This window comes from Populus alba, chromosome 10 (assembly GCF_005239225.2).
Source record: "Populus alba chromosome 10, ASM523922v2, whole genome shotgun sequence".
In the NCBI taxonomy this organism is placed as follows: domain Eukaryota; kingdom Viridiplantae; phylum Streptophyta; class Magnoliopsida; order Malpighiales; family Salicaceae; genus Populus; species Populus alba.
Genome location: NC_133293.1, coordinates 18,640,250 through 18,656,060, shown reverse-complemented (window position 1 = coordinate 18,656,060; position 15,811 = coordinate 18,640,250). Strand labels below are relative to the sequence as shown.

Below are 15,811 nucleotides of genomic sequence, written 5' to 3'. Positions count from 1 at the left end.
AACCTAACCCATTATATTAATTAGAACTCTACTTATGCGGTATACAAAAATTAAAATTTAGAATTTGAACTTAAAAAACCTTCCTATTTCCCAAGTCAAATTTCAGTCGCATATGTTAAACATTGTGGGGTATTCAAACTATTATTTTTATGCCTTCTTTTTCCAATTAATTGTGGCAAGGTACCAGAGTCCACTGCTATCTTTTCTAATAAAAAAAAAGTCTCCGCTATCTTTATTCCTTAAAACAGTACGGCCCATTAGAATAAGATTAGACTTAAAATCATAATCAATAACATAATAATTATAGGGTTGAAAATGAGGACAATAGGAACATCAAACTTTGATCATTCATAGCAAAGTATTCCTAAAATTACTCGAATACAATAATAAATGGTTCGGAATAAAAAACCGACAGGCAATTAAAGCTTTTGGGAATAATTGTGTTTGGATGGAAAATAAATTGTATTTTTTAAAAAATAAAAAACATGTTTTTTTTTTCTTTTAAAGATGTAGTTTATATTTAAAAAGTGTTATACCTTTAAAAAAAAATCACCATATCTTCAAGCCAAATACATAAGACCCCATGTTTATGACATCCAATCCAATTTTAAAAACCACTGCTACTAAAACTTGAAAAAGAAGACAATTAAAGGTGTGGGAGAGCTATTTCTCATGAATCTTGTCCAACTCGTTGGATCTGTAGGTGAAAAAATAAAGTAAAAATCACAATTATCTCTAAGAGCATCTAGAGAGGCAAATAAAAATGCAAAATAAAAAAGATATCCTTTTAGCTTTTGTTTTTTTAATTAAGCATTCCAACGCAGTAGCCAACAGGGAAGCTAAAATGGCTCTTTAAATTGAGAGGAGCTATTTCTACATGTTTCTGTAGAAATAACAAAAAAAAAAGTAACGTTGTCAGCATCTAATTTTATAGTTGTTGGTCAACAATATTTTTTTTTCTTTAAAAGCAAGGAAAGAAACTTGTTCTTGTTTTAAATTTTTTCAAAGCATGAATTTTTTTTTTTAAAAAAATTGAAAATCAAAATTTAAAATATTAATGGTTTTTTCAAAGTTTGAATTTGAATTTACTTTTAAAAAATAAAATTTTAACAGTAACATATAAAACTGAAAATTAAAAATATTCATATAAATAAATTTTAAATTTAATTTTAAATTATATCTTTTAACTTTCGTATTATTTCATTAAATTTTATATTATTTTTATAAATTACTCATATTAATTATATAATTAATAACATTATAATTATATTATATATAAAATATCTAAATTAGTTACATAATTATATAAAAATAAATTTAACATAAAATATATTAAAATATAAATGGCTTTTCTAAATAGCTTTTTATTATTGGAATGTATATAATAAAAAAAGTTATATTTATACTATTTTAAAAATTTATTTTATCAATTTGATTTTTTTACATTGAAGATGCTATAAACACTGCAGCATCTACATCCTGCACAGATGGAGGTGCACGGCCAAACTAAAAACAAGATGCTGCCCCTATCTTCATGCCTGTGCAATTGCTTTTGTACGTCACAAAACTTCACCACTTGCTGATAAAAAATACTTTGGCAACTCCCAAGAATTGACACAATTCTTCCTCACAACGCATTTTTTTCCATCTTTTTACACAAATCATTATGGTATTAACGAATGTATAAACAAGATTGAATATACAATAATTGTTGTTGGTTTAAGTGGTTTAGTGTTTTTTTCCATCTTTTTAGACAAATTATTATGATATTAACGAATGTATAAACAAGATTGAATAAACAATAATTGTTGGTTCAAGTGGTTTGGTGTTTATCTTATTTTTTTAAAATAAAATTTTGAGTTTAAATCTTATATATGGAGTATATTATAAGCTAAAAAATTTTATTTTTTAATAGGTCAACTCGGTTTAACTGGATTAAACGTATCAAATACTAGAATTTAAACTAAAAAAAGAAAAAACAAGATTGAATACAGTTGTAAGATTTATGAAGTTTAATTTGACTAAACTCAACTGAATGAACATGATAATCATTTCAACATCTATCTACTTGTGAAATTACATCCTGTGTTTGAGATGTTAATCAGCTTCTTGACATTATGACAAAAACCACTATCTTAAAAAAAAAAAAAAAAAAAAAAAAATCTGTCCCCTCAAATATGATCATACAAAGAAAAAGAGAACCTCATTGTAATTTAATGCTCTGGCTATTTGCATTAACTTCCACCAGAAGATGGAAGAGCTGAATCTGAGCCAGCTTCAATATCAGTATCCCCGTAATCAGCATCGAAGGACCATGTACTGACCTTCTCCAAATTTGGATATGAATGCTTATGATCCACTAACTCACTCCTAACCTTATTTGCATTAACATCTTTCCCATCACATGCATTTGGGGCTGCAACCACCGCCGGCAATGCCACTTCTCCTTCCAAACACCTCGCAACCTCCCTCATTGGAGGCCTCGCATCCGGCGCATTGTTGGAGCACATTAGCCCCAGTTTCAACACAAGAACAGCCTCGTGCTCGTTAAACTCGCCATTCAATCTTGGATCCACTACATCAAGAATTGAACCACTTTTCCACCTATCCCATACCCAATCCACCAAAATGAGCTCCTCCGGCAATGCTTTAGGCTCAATAGGTTTCCTCCCACAAACTACTTCAAGCAAAAGAGCACCAAAGGCAAACACATCTGAACTTGTAGTGGGCTTGCCTGTTCTTGTTAGCTCAGGTGCTAAGTAACCCAATGTCCCTACCACTTTAGTGGTGATGGGGTTTGAGTTACGATCATATAGCTTGGCAAGACCAAAGTCCCCAAGTCTTCCATTTAACTCAGAATCTAATAACACATTACCAGCCTTTATGTCTCTGTGAATCACGGTCTGTTCCCATTCTTCATGTAAATACAAAAGGCCTGAGGCCACACCTTTGATAATATTGAACCTTTGTTCCCATTTAAGAATTGTTTTAGGATTATCAAATAAGTACTTGTCCAAGCTCCCATTAGCCATGAACTCATAGACAAGTAGTAAGTCACCTTGCTGCCGACACCATCCCAGTAACCGAACCAAATTTCTATGACGAAGCCGACCGATGCTAGCAATCTCAGTCAAAAACTCTTTCAAACCTTGTTTAGACTCGTGACAGATTCGCTTAACTGCGATTTCAGTATTAGAATTCGGCAGGGTTCCTTTGTAAACTTTGCCAAATCCACCAAATCCAAGCAACTCTTCATCTCGAAAATTCATCGTTGCTTTCTTGAGTTCTTGGTAAGGGAATCTGTGAGGGCCAATATCAAGCTCCCATGCCTCTGTGACATCTGCTTTTTTTATCTTCCTGGAAAGGTAAAATGTCGTGGCCACGATCAAGATTATGAGAAAAGTAGCTAAAGTTGAGACACCTAAAATCAATCCTGTGCGTTTCATTTTGTGCCCCGGAAGAGAAGGAAGGGAAGGAAAAGATAAAGATTTAGCCTCCCCTTTCATGCTGAAACTCCATCCAAGGATATAGTGTGTGCTTGTGAGCAAGCCAGTTGATGAAGAGAACCCAACATACATATAATCTTTGAAAATAGGAGAAAGATCTATCTTACAGGATAGGATAGGAGAAACCGGTCTTTTAGAAAAAGATGAAAGCCTTACTTCTACTAGATTCTTGATCGAATCGTAATCAACCCATGCTTGAATAGGCCTACCACTGCAAAGATTCAAGTCTTTCGTTGTTGAATTAACAAGAAAGGATGCAGCAGGAGCGGATTTGCTTGATACCACGCTATTGATATCAATGCCAACATGGTTATCATTTATATCATGCAAGTCATAGTCTCTAACAGTGTCAAACTCAACTGCAAAGAGATGATTGGAGAAGTTTCCACTGTCGGTTGCATTGAGGAGACCTAGATACTGGTTTGGAAGCGCGCCTGGGAGCTCTTTTGAGGTGGATATTGTGAAAGCAAAACCATGACCTCTTATTCTTGGATTCTCAGGAACTATAGTAAAAGCAAAGGCAGTTGAGAAGGAGAAGCTTTTTCCATTACTAGAGTTCTTGAATTTGACTGGAGATGAGTAAAATGCATGACCTACTGTGTGTTGAGTGTTGTTTGTTAACCGAAGCATGCCATTTTTTTCAATCACAGCAGCACCATTTAGGCTCATGTTGCTGGTAACATGATTAAAGCCTGGGAAGTAGAGATCATCTAGCTGAGAAAAAACTGGGTTTGCAAGGAAAAGGAGAAACAAGAGAAGCGTGATCATCTGGGACATGATAGAGAGGGAAATTTTACCTGTGAAACAAAGGGTGCTCTGTTTTTTTGCAAGAGTGAAAAGGTTTTTGAGCTATGAATCTCGCTATAATCTTGTGTGTTTATGTCATTTTGTTTGGTTTCGACAAGAAGGGATCTAGAAAGGAGAAGGGAAGGGGTTTACGGAGGCTGAGTGGTGTAGATAAAATCCATGATTTTGACTCCTTTCCTTAGCAAAGCACACTCTGCTTATAGGCAACTAAGAATTCAGGGCCACAGGCCATCTGAGCCTTATCCATCATTGAACATGGAAACTGGAAGGTCTGGCTTTACTGTTGGTTGCTTTAAAAGTCATGTTATTTAGCATTTAAAACGTTGTTTCTACAGTAGGTTTGAATTAACTTTACAAAGCCAATGAATTAGTAGCGTAAGAAGTTTACTCCCTCTGATGCTATGACAAGCCAAGTATTCTTCGTCTTTTTTAAAAAAAACGAAGAGTTTAAGATCCAAAATTTCTTTTACAGAAGAGGACTCGCACACAATTATACCATAAGCTCTTCTTGTGATTTTAGTAACGTCAAATCTTGGTTTTAGTCAGCTAATTATATATTTGAAGTGACATTGATAATGTTTCTGAAATAATAGACAGTGGGGTCAGTTACAGTAGGGTATTTGTTTGTCATAATGCTGCAAACGAATCAATGTCAAGGAGACGATAATCATCGCTATTATTTCTAAGATTAATCAATGCCAGGTAAATTCTGGATCATTTTAGCGAATCATACCTTGCGATGCTCGGACGCAGGGATAATCACAGTCAATATCCGAGGTTATTACAAGTTACCAAGGCCATGATCTATAACTTTACATGTACTTGCTGTTAATATCGTATCATTTTATATCGGGCTTAAAGTGCCATGATTATTATTTCCTTAACATGAAGTGTCGAGGTTACTTTGCATAATTATTATCTGTTAACTACCAACAATAAGCATTACTGTTTCCCTCCAACCGAGTAGGACCCACCAAAGATGACAGACCACTAGCTCAGTCGAAAACGACAGCACGTTTGAAACAACTGTATAATGCGTCTTGGTGTGGTTGTTTTCGTGCTCAAAACCCCCTTTTAAAAAAACTTTTTTTTTAATTATATTTTATAAATTTATATTATTTATATATATTTTCAAAGTAAAAAATATTTTTAAAAATAATCATGTAATTATTAAAAAATAATATAAATCATATATTATAACTTTACCTAACAGCTTAAATTTTTTAATTAAATTAGTTATTTAATATGATATTAAAGTTTTGATTATCAAATGGTTATGATTTCAAATTTTTTTTTTTATTTATTTAATAAAAAAATTAAATATAAAATTGTATGAGTTTATACAAGTTTCAAAACTGAAAAACTTTTATTTAAAAAATTATATTAAAAAATAATATAAATTATATATTAAAATCTTATATAATACTAGAAGTTTGTTTCACTATCTTAGTTGTCGGTGTTCACCATACCACAGCATGCGACGCCCTTCTTTTTCATCGGAAACATCCTCGTTTTGGTGTGGGAAATCAAAACCTCTCAAGGAACGAAGGTATGTTTCCTATATATTACGGTCGGTGCACCAATCGAATTCCATATTTCTAATTTCTAAATTTGAAGGGCACAGTTTTTCATTTCACGAATTCCAGATATGGACTTTGGTATAGACAATCTCATGATCTGTCCACGAACTTAAGATGTTCAATCACGTGAATATTTTACATACCGAGAATTTAAATAAAATAAAAGTCTCATAAATTGACCCTTAAAGTTGAATGGACATCCTGATTTTAAACGGATTTAACGTTTGATTTGTGAAGTGTTTTGACACTCGTATATAACATTTTATTTTTTTTTTTGGATTAGAGGAAACCCCACCTCCCGGATGAGTGAGTAAAACCCCGGCTGTCCCAGGCTCTTACAAGAGGTGCACGTCCTGACTCGAACTCAAGACCTGCTGTGCAGATTTCAAACCCTTTGTCACCACGCTACGCCCCTTGAGGACACTCGTATATAACATGTTAATGGGTTCTCTATAACATGGAATCTCTACAGTTTTCAACGTATTAATTAGCTTTGTAAGGTGTTGGATATTTTATCAAATTTTATTTATCTAGCTTTACTCTTCCGCATCATACAAACTTTGAGGATATTTGTGAATATAATAAAGATTATTTTAAAAAAATTGCTTGTAAATACATTAATAATATTTTTTATGTTTTAAGATTTGTTTTCAACATAACTATATTAAAATGATTCAAAAACATTTAAAAATTAAATTTAAAATAGAAAAAAAATTGGTGAAATGGCAGATGTTGATCAATGGTAGGGACCATCTGGATGTGTAGGATTGTTGGTGGCTTTTCACCAGACAATATAAGCAATGGTATCCACGTAAGCAACGAGGAAACCCAAGTGATGAGATACATGGAAAAAAGGGGGGAAAAAACAAAAAAAACCTACCTAAGGTTGACCATGAAACATACTATTTTTCCTTTTGTTATGGTTTGACGAATTTACACTAACAAACAGTGTCTGCAGCCCACGAGCTTCATTGGTAGCCAATTGTCCAGTGTCGTTGTTTTAATATAATTTTTTTAGAGTAGTTTTATTTGTATTTAATTTTTTGAGATGTTATGCTATTCATTTAGATTATTTTAGGTTTTATATATTTTAAAAAATAAAAAAATTTTATTTTTAAATAATATTGCTAATGTTTGGCCTTATATAATATTTTTTTAGGATATAAATTTATTTAGTCAGTTTGATTTATATTTATTATTTAAGTCATGAGTTTTTTAGGTTGTGAATTTATCTTTTGTTAATTTTAATAAATAAATTTAGTAAATAAAATCAGGTGAATATCTTATTTTATGTGGTTAAATATCTTAATTTATATGTATTTTTTAATTTTATCAATTTTTCTTTTGATTATTATTAATAAATCTTCCATGTTTATTTATATAAATATTATTAATTTATTGAATAAGATAGGATTTTTAATTTATATTTTAAATTATTTTATACTAAAATAATATATATAACGAATATTTAAAAAAAAAAAAAAACAATTATAACTCCGATCACAACACGAGTTAAATAGGCAGCGATCACTAATTTCCCTTATTTTACACGGACAAGGTCAACCCGTGTGCCATGTGGCCAACTAGCTATTTCTCATTCCAAGCATGAGGAGTAAATCTACATCGTTGATATGTGCTACACTGTGGTCATATCAAATGTTTTTAGATATAAAAAATATATTTAGGTGTTTTAACAAAAATAAATAAATAAAATTATATTATTTATTTAATGTATTTTAGTAGATTTAACGGTCTAAAAATAATAATTTAAATGACTAGTAAAAATATAATTTAATTAAAAAAATAAAATATATTTTTAAAAAATAAGTCAACAACATATTATATCGATTTGGATTATCCTATAAAATATATGATTTTGGACTATAAGATCATAATAATCTTAAAATAACTTATAAAGTTTAATTTTCAGTCAATTTAATGTTGAATAATGAAATTAAAAATAATTAATTAAAAAAACGACACAAAAAATAATTCAAGTCAACTTAAGTTATCCCGTCAAACTTGTGACCTGGATCTTGAACTTAAGATAATCTTATAAAAATAAATTATAAAATTTAATTTTAAATTAGTTTAATATTAAAAAATATTTTTAGAAAATAATAATTCAACTCGAATATTTAAATGAAACACTAAGTTACATACGGATGTATGCATGCGGTCCGGGAACACTTTGGAGCTCATCCTTCCATACGAAAGAAAGCCAAATAAAATTATGAATGCAATTACTTGCAGTACTCAAACCAACTTTTGGTGACGAAGTTTAATTAATCGATACCGACCGTATAAAACATGTAAAATGGGGTCCCGGGAATCTTCCCCCTTTTGTTCATGTAAAAAGACGACCTTCTGAAATTCCGGTGAACACCTTTGAATTTTGTACTTGTTTTCTCCTCTCTACTCTCCAGATCTTGGACTTTAAATGAAGAAATTCAAATTTAACACTGATTGCAAAGTGGGAACTGATCAGTGGAGCCATGTCAGCAGAGATATCAAGTGGTTGGTTTTCCTCTTTTTTTCTTGATAAATTTCGAAGCTTGTCAAGAAATTCCATTTAGAAAATAATCCAAGTGGTGATAACATAATCTCTCCCTCCATCATTTTGTAGCTGGGGAAAAATGATGTGGAGATGGAAGGAGTTGACAAGTGCAACAATCTTCTTGCAAGATGATTAAGACAAGTGTTTGAAAACATGATTTTTTAAAAATTTAAAATATTTTTTATATTTTTATATCGTTTTAATATACTAATGTAAAAATAATTTTTTAAAAATAAAAAAAATATATATTTTTAATGTATTTCAAATAAAAAAAACATTTTAAATCGAAATCATTATCACATTTTTAAATACCTTCTTAACACAGAAAAGAAAAGAAAAGAAAAAAAGAAATAGTTTCCGTATATGGGTTTGGAGTTGAAAATTGTTGTTGGGGTTATCTGCCCCCAAAATTGTCTCAATGGGCTACAACGCAGGAGCTATTAATAAATACAAGATAAACGGGCTGTGGTTGCCCGAATAACCCATCTATTGGGCCTTTTAGGATATCATGCAAACTATTTCTTTGCGTGATTTGTAAGAGGTTAGCTGCTTTCGAAGATGATACCCGTCCCAGATCCACTTCCGTACCCATCTTTTACTATGCATTTAACGCATAATAAGAGCATGTGAAGCAGATGCAAGCTATAGTTTTGTGGATAAAATTGTTTATAAATCTATGGAGTATTTAGAGGTGCAAGGAGAGTGTATCTGCGACCAGCAAAAATAAATGGATATGGCAGCAAGAAAATAAAGCACCCTTTAAGATTGAATAGTGCACATTACGGGTCCATGGCACAAAATCAGAGGACAACAATATCCATTCAAGACGATGCAAGAATATAATTTGATTATCCATAGAAAGTGCTTCTCCTTACACACCCACTAGCCTAGAAAAGGAATTAGAATTTGTAAGTGCAGCTTCCATCATCACTCCTTGCAGTTGGATCAAAGTTTGCTGCATTTGGATCAGTACAGCCTTCAGCGACAGGCACCTTGACTTGCTGTGCCGCTTGGCCTGCGACAAACAACAACGAAATAAAACCAACTTAAGAAAAACTCCTGTTCCAACTTTATATACAAAAACAGAAGCCAGATGCAAACCTCCCATCCAAGCCTCTAGGATCAAGGGATCTAACCATAGAAAGTTCCTCTATCAATGGAATCTTGGTTGGCTTCACCAAGAGAAGCCTCGCTCAGGTACTTGTCAGCCAATTGGACTCTCTTCACATTCTCTTGCTCCTGGACAAGCATGTTTCCATACTCAAGGAGCTTCGCGATTGTCATCGCCGGCTGCTCAAAAGTTGGGGGTCCTTCCCTTGAGTTCACAAGTTTCTTTCCGATGCTGTCAACACCAATACCTGAGATCCACTTCCTCACCTCATCGTCATAAACTCGGGCCCTGAGAGCACCAAAGAAATCTGCACAAGCACAAAATATGAGCCACCCCAAACAAAAATGCACCCGAGGCCTTTTTGAATGTTGAGTCTAACATCTACTTTGTCAAACTTGGTTTTAAGAAACGCTTGTCACTAATAAAGCTTTCAAAACTCTAGGAGGGAGCTAGCTTACCGATAGATTGACCAGGGAAGGTATCAACAAGCTTGACAATATCGTCCTTGGGAATTTTGTCACTCTTGAATATTCCAACGCAGACACCAATCCTATCATCTCTGGTTGGAGCCCAGTAGAATTTCTCCATACGACCATCACGGATAAGAGGAGCATACAGTGTTGAAAAATCGTTACCAGTGACGATGATGGGGACACGTGGATTGTCCTCCTTGTTGTACATGCCGGGAAGTTGCACATTTGTTGGGTTGTCAGCAATGTTCATGAGGGTAGCGTTAACCATCTGGTTGTTGACGGTGTATTGGGTAGTTCCACCAAGTCTACCAGCTCCGGCATCAAGATCGTTGATGAAGAGGCAGCACATCTTTCCCTTCTTCTTGATTATATCAGCCGCCTCACGGTACCTTTGCCTGATAAGTTTTGCGGGTTCACCGGCGTTCCCACTTTCCAATTCTCCAGCACTCATCATGATTGGGCTGAAACATGGATCATCATCAGACGAAACGGTAACGAGCATAACAGAAAGATCTATAGTGTAACATATTCAACATGTACGAGCTGTCAGGCAGAAATAAATTAAGTTGATGGAAACAGAAACTCACTTAATTCCCATCTTGGCAAAGACAAGTTCACACTGGAAGGATTTTCCTTGGCCTTTGCCTCCCCAAATACCCAAGATGAGAGGAACCTGCAACAAAGTCACGGAAATTGTTCAATTTGTCTTTTCAAAAAATACCAATAGAAGAGATTATTCAATAATATACTTAATTGACTATAAAAAAGAAGTCAGCTGTTATACATACCTTGATATTGGGCAGGCTCATGAAGTTCTTGGAGATGTGAACAACAAGCTTGTCCATGAAAGCAGGAGCAATGTAGTAACCATCCATGTTGTTGTCCAAGTCGTACCTAAAGCACAGTCACCAAGTCATGTTCATAATCAAACTTGTCCACAACTTCAGACGAAATGGAAATCATAATTCATAAGTATGAGCTCAACAGCGAGAATAATCTACAATAATTCCCATATATAAAAGTACGGTACTTACGTACGAAGACCTTGACTGAGGTACTCATAAGAACTCATAATGGGGTTGTGAGTTCCAGTTCCCTGGGGGGCTTGGAAAAGAGAGTCCACCATACCCTTTCCTCTGGAGATATCTTGTTGGTCATCAGACATGTCTGTAACAAGGCCTCCCCATCTGTCCTTGTCGGTCTGCTTCTCCTCATCGTACTCTGCAACAACCTTGAAGCTCCCTGATGAAATTTTGGAGTTTGTGAACCTTGATGAGCTCACTTTCTTCAAGCTGTTGCCAAAGAAAGCTGAATTTGGGACTGTGGATCCAGCGCCAGAGCCATTCAAAGCCAGCTGCATCAAGTTATGACCACATGTATAGATCAAACTAATTCATCAGGAATTCCAAGTTCTTAACATTCAATATAGCACAACCAAAACTAAGCCCGTCGTCATTTCTTCTATGAATAATTGAACCCATCAATTAGTTAGTTTAACTTAAAGCTTCTAATCCTAGTTCATATAGCAATCCAAGACTAAGTTAATTATGAAAGGCCCAGAAGTGAAAAGAAACAAACAGCAATACAAAGACCAGCAAAATAGTTACTGTGTTGGATGGTTTAAGAACCCATGGTCTTAAAACCGAGTAAGAAAACAAGCTATGTATAGGCGAAGATATCCAATTTAAAGCACATGATGCAGGCATTCAGTACTTAAAGCATGAAATGGCGGGAAATTAAGATTAGAGTACCGGTGCTGTGTTGACAGCTCCAACGGTTGAGATGGTTGCTGCCATGATCAAACAGCAGTGGTTGATTGAGGAAGTAACGCAAAGGGTAGAGTGACTTCTAGCTAGCAAATGCAGAGTTTTGGCCTTTGAGGTGCGAAGCGAGGACTCAAGTGAGGGTCTTATAGCAAAAGAAAACTGGTGTCTCTGAGGATTGGTTTTCAAATTCCTAACGGCCACATACTCAAGATTGGATTGCTTCCACGTGGCATTAGGAAAATAGTTTCAAGCTTGAGTTCCTCATCGAGTCTTTGAGATTAGGATTTTGATGTGCTATATTTGCCACTCAAATTCTTGGCAATTGAACTGTTACCACAGAAGCTTGGAAGCTAGAAAGGCCCCTTTTTTTTGTGTCTCCAGAATTTTCTCTCCTTTTTTCTGTTATTTCGTGGTGAGCAAAGCGTCTGTGATTTCCAGATGGTTCTTATCTTTTTGTCTCTTTTTTTATCATTATTAGAGACGAGCTTCATTGCGAATATTCCATCTATTTAGGGGTCCCTCTCGCTTGTTTTCCTTCAATTTTCTTGTTGGAGGAGAGGATATTTCCTCGATTTTTTCTGGTTCTCGTGATCTCACCAGCAAGGTTAAAATGTCTTGCAAGAAAGGACGATGGTTTTGTCCATGCGACTGTTCAAGAGTGTTGTCCATTCACGGCGAAAGGGCATTAAAACACAGCCACAGGCCACAAGGACTTCAGACGATCCAGCTAGAAAGTCACCTTTGTAGTCTGGACCCAAACTCTTGGCATTGAGGCCTTTCTTGTTAAGTCCAGATTCACTAGCATTTAGCCTTACGGACTCTAAGCATTCGGGAACTAATAAATGAAAAATGGAGGCCTCGGATTCCGCCCGTCGCCGCTAATAGCCTGGAAGAGGGCCGTTTGTGCTAGGAATGCTCTCCTTAGTCCTCTCTCCTCACACCCATAGTTATTAAACCTGACATGGAGCTTGACCCGGTTTAAAGATTGGATTTTAGATTTTATGAATCAACCTAAGTTGACTCGAATCAATCTAGAAAAATTAAAAAAATTTAAATTTTTAATATTTCATATGAAAAAATTCATGTAAATATAGGTTATACATATTGTAAATAATGGAGTTTAAAAGAATATTTTAAAAAGTTTTTTATTCCACATTAAAAAGATATTATGTTAAGCTTCTAAGTTGAAGTATTTAAACTAAAATTCATGTAAATATAAATTATACATATTGTGAACAATAAAAAACATAATTTCTTTTATGGGAACATAAAGTATACATACGAAAGGATTTCAAATCTAACATTGAAAAAAATATTATGTTATCCTTTTAAGTTAAAATATTGAAACCAAAATATTTTTTATCCCACATTGAAAAACATGATTTTTTTTCTTGGGAACATAGAATATATATACTAATGGGTTTCAAATCCCATATTAAAAAAACATATTTTTTTTCATAAAAACATAAGAGTATATATACAAAAGGGCTTCAAATCCCACATTAAAAAGATATTATATTATCATTTTAAGTTGAAATATTTAAACCAAAATGTTTTTTTATCCCACATTAAAAAAACATGATTTTTTTCTTAGAAACATAGAGTATATACACAAAAGGTGTTATCCTTTTAAGTTGAAATATTTAAACCAAAAGGTTTTTTATCCTATTTTGAAAAAATATGATTTTTTTTTTGGAAACATAGAACATATATATTAATGGGTTTCAAATCCCACATTTAAAAAAAAAAAAAAAACCGAGTCTCGTCTAGGTTCGTCCGGGTCATGGGTCGACCTGCTGGGTCATCCGAGTTTGACTGGGTTGCCATCACAGCTAGTCTTTTATTAAACCCGGATCGATCCAATCACTAGGTTGACCAATCTTGGATTAACCTATGGGGCTATTGCGATCTCATGATTCAGGTCATAAGTTTAACAAGTTGACTCAAGTTCAGTCTGTTTAATTTTTTAAGTTTTTTTAATTTAATATTTTTTAACCGAGGTTCATAATTTTTCTTTATTTGCTGCGTGTGGGATTATTATAATCTCATATTATTATCTCAATATTTAAAAACAAATGCTATCCAATATATTATTATATCAATATATAAATAAAATGTTGTTTAATATGTATTATATTTGGAATCCATAATTTTTTTTTATATTATAAAATAAGTTAATAATGCTTGAATATTTTTTTTTATTAAAAAAAATTAATTTGAGTGATAACATAACACGAGACAATGATTTTTAGTGACCTATCTACGTCACGGTTTGTGAAACTCATATGTTTGTCTTGAAATAATGGCGAGCCAAGCTCATGCAAGTTTTACCCTCTTTGTTTTTTCCTCCAGAACGCTGAACCTAGTGCAGGCTAATAAGCCTAGATTTTATTCGGGACTCGAGACAGAGATGTAAACCACCGACACTAAACATGGCATTCGGAAAAAGAAGAAAGGCCGCTCCTCCAGTAGGCAAGAAAACTTTGTAAAAAAATATAAATATATATTTCGAACAAACAAGCAAGCTTAATGGCCTAGGGCACGAGAAAACACATTTTGAGGAACGAATACTTCTTTGGTTTGAATCCATCAAAGAGACCTGACTCTGTATCTCAATTTTTTTACACACAAATTAACTGTTTTTGCCCTCAGATTAAGCTGGTGGGTTGCCAAAACAGGTTGGCACAAGGATCTTTAATTTTTAGTTTTTTTAATAGAATGGAAATAATAAATTCATGATACATCGACCAACCACACCTTGGGAAAACTTGAGCAAATTCTGACTTGAAATCCAGTTCAAGCAATTACATCGAATTGTAAATTCATTAGGCTCAGAATGTGACTGCCGAGTAAAAAACATTAGTAAGATGTTGATGTTCTAGCATGATTTTCAAAAAACTGCAAAGGGTAGAGTTGATGACAGCTCAAATTGCCTAGGAAATAACTGGAAAGGAAAGGCAACGTCACCTAGAACTAGAAACCTTGCAAAGTGTTTTGAACTTCTGCAATAGGTTCATGAACATGCAAGTATAGGCTCAAGGATAAGAGCTAGCAAGCAAAGCTTTAGCACTTGCAGATGGATAAAATGATCATTATTCCATGATAGAGAAAGACACTTTCATCGTTAAACTCGAAAGCCGAAAAGCTCCCCGCTCCACCATCCCATAAACACCTGCTTGTCATAATTTCATTCAAAACAAAAACTTGAACAGTTTTGAAAAGACAGAAAGTAGGAATTAATGTCACTGAAAACTGCATTTTGTCTCCCTGTTTCTCTCTCTATCATTTGCCCATGTGTGCTTTATTTCTAGAGCATTGAAGCATAAGAACAGATAAGAAAAGTAAGCACTTACTAGTTGCAACTGTTGCTGATAGGAATCTGAGTTGCTCTCTTGGCTTTGACAGAGGTGGATGGATGCTGTTTGAAGTCTTCAACTGCCTACTTATTGTAAAGTGGCCAACAGCCCAACCTGATTTAGTGTAACATTAAAATATGCTTAGTTATGGATAATTACCGCATTAAGTAGATTAAAAACTGCATGATAAGGGGAATTACTGCAGACCAGACAAAAAGCTGTCATGAATCATGCACTCTATTTCCAATGCCTAAAGCTATGAATTCTGCATATAAAACAATATTGATTTGTTCACTTCAACTAAAAGAGCATATTTCCAATGCCTTAAAGCCATAATGCACACAGCTTGATTTTGATTGAAGGAATAAAATATTGGCTAACAATGGAACATTATTTCTACGACACCGACAATGTTGGATTTGACATTGTGCCAATTCTACATGGTTGGATCTGAATCCAGGGGAAAATAATTAAGAAAGTTACAATAAGTTGCTGACAAACATACACTCGAGCCTCTCTCTCTCTCTCTCTCTCTCTCTCTCATGAAATGAACTCTTGAGGACAGAGACATAAATATAACCAAACCCAATTAGTGAGATGGCATCACAGCAAAAATAAGGTCGACATCGACAGACTGCATATTGTGATTCAACTG

At 33.9% G+C, this 15,811-nt stretch overlaps 2 protein-coding genes across 4 annotated transcripts; both read right to left on the bottom strand.

Annotated features, from left to right (window-relative positions):
• Nucleotides 1-1,991: 1,991 nt before the first annotated feature.
• Nucleotides 1,992-4,597, bottom strand: LOC118060228 (L-type lectin-domain containing receptor kinase S.4-like). 2 transcript variants are annotated; one of them, XM_073411722.1, is made up of 2 exons: nt 4,304-4,597; nt 1,992-4,220 (listed from the first exon to the last, which is right to left on the bottom strand). In XM_073411722.1, exon 2 carries the CDS (start codon nt 4,173-4,175, stop codon nt 2,235-2,237), a length of 1,941 nt encoding a protein of 646 aa, XP_073267823.1. In that variant the 5' UTR covers nt 4,176-4,220; nt 4,304-4,597; the 3' UTR covers nt 1,992-2,234. The 2 variants fall into 2 exon arrangements, with proteins under 2 accessions (XP_073267823.1, XP_034929326.1); XM_035073435.2 differs by having other exon boundaries at nt 1,992-4,597.
• A 4,587-nt stretch (nt 4,598-9,184) lies between these two features.
• LOC118059692 (ribulose bisphosphate carboxylase/oxygenase activase, chloroplastic) lies at nt 9,185-12,016 on the bottom strand. Of its 2 annotated transcripts, none has more exons than XM_035072625.2 (7): nt 11,786-12,016; nt 11,069-11,388; nt 10,823-10,928; nt 10,622-10,707; nt 10,020-10,495; nt 9,587-9,868; nt 9,185-9,465 (listed from the first exon to the last, which is right to left on the bottom strand). In XM_035072625.2, exons 1-7 carry the CDS (start codon nt 11,828-11,830, stop codon nt 9,350-9,352), a joined length of 1,431 nt encoding a protein of 476 aa, XP_034928516.1. In that variant the 5' UTR covers nt 11,831-12,016; the 3' UTR covers nt 9,185-9,349. The 2 variants fall into 2 exon arrangements, with proteins under 2 accessions (XP_034928516.1, XP_034928517.1); XM_035072626.2 differs by having other exon boundaries at nt 9,552-9,868; nt 11,786-12,012.
• Between the last annotated feature and the right edge of the window lie 3,795 nt (nt 12,017-15,811).

Bases quoted from the DNA above. Each gene is read 5' to 3' on its own strand.
- LOC118060228 (XM_035073435.2), bottom strand. From the start codon at position 4,283: ATGTCCCAGATGATCACGCTTCTCTTGTTTCTCCTTTTCCTTGCAAAC.
- LOC118059692 (XM_035072625.2), bottom strand. From the start codon at position 11,830: ATGGCAGCAACCATCTCAACCGTTGGAGCTGTCAACACAGCACCG. The intron at 10,496-10,621 runs GTGAGTTTCTGT...TCCATGTTTCAG, and splicing joins TTTGCCAAGATGGGAATTAA to CCCAATCATGATGAGTGCTG. The intron at 9,466-9,586 runs GTTAGATCCCTT...TGTTTGTCGCAG, and splicing joins TGATAGAGGAACTTTCTATG to GCCAAGCGGCACAGCAAGTC.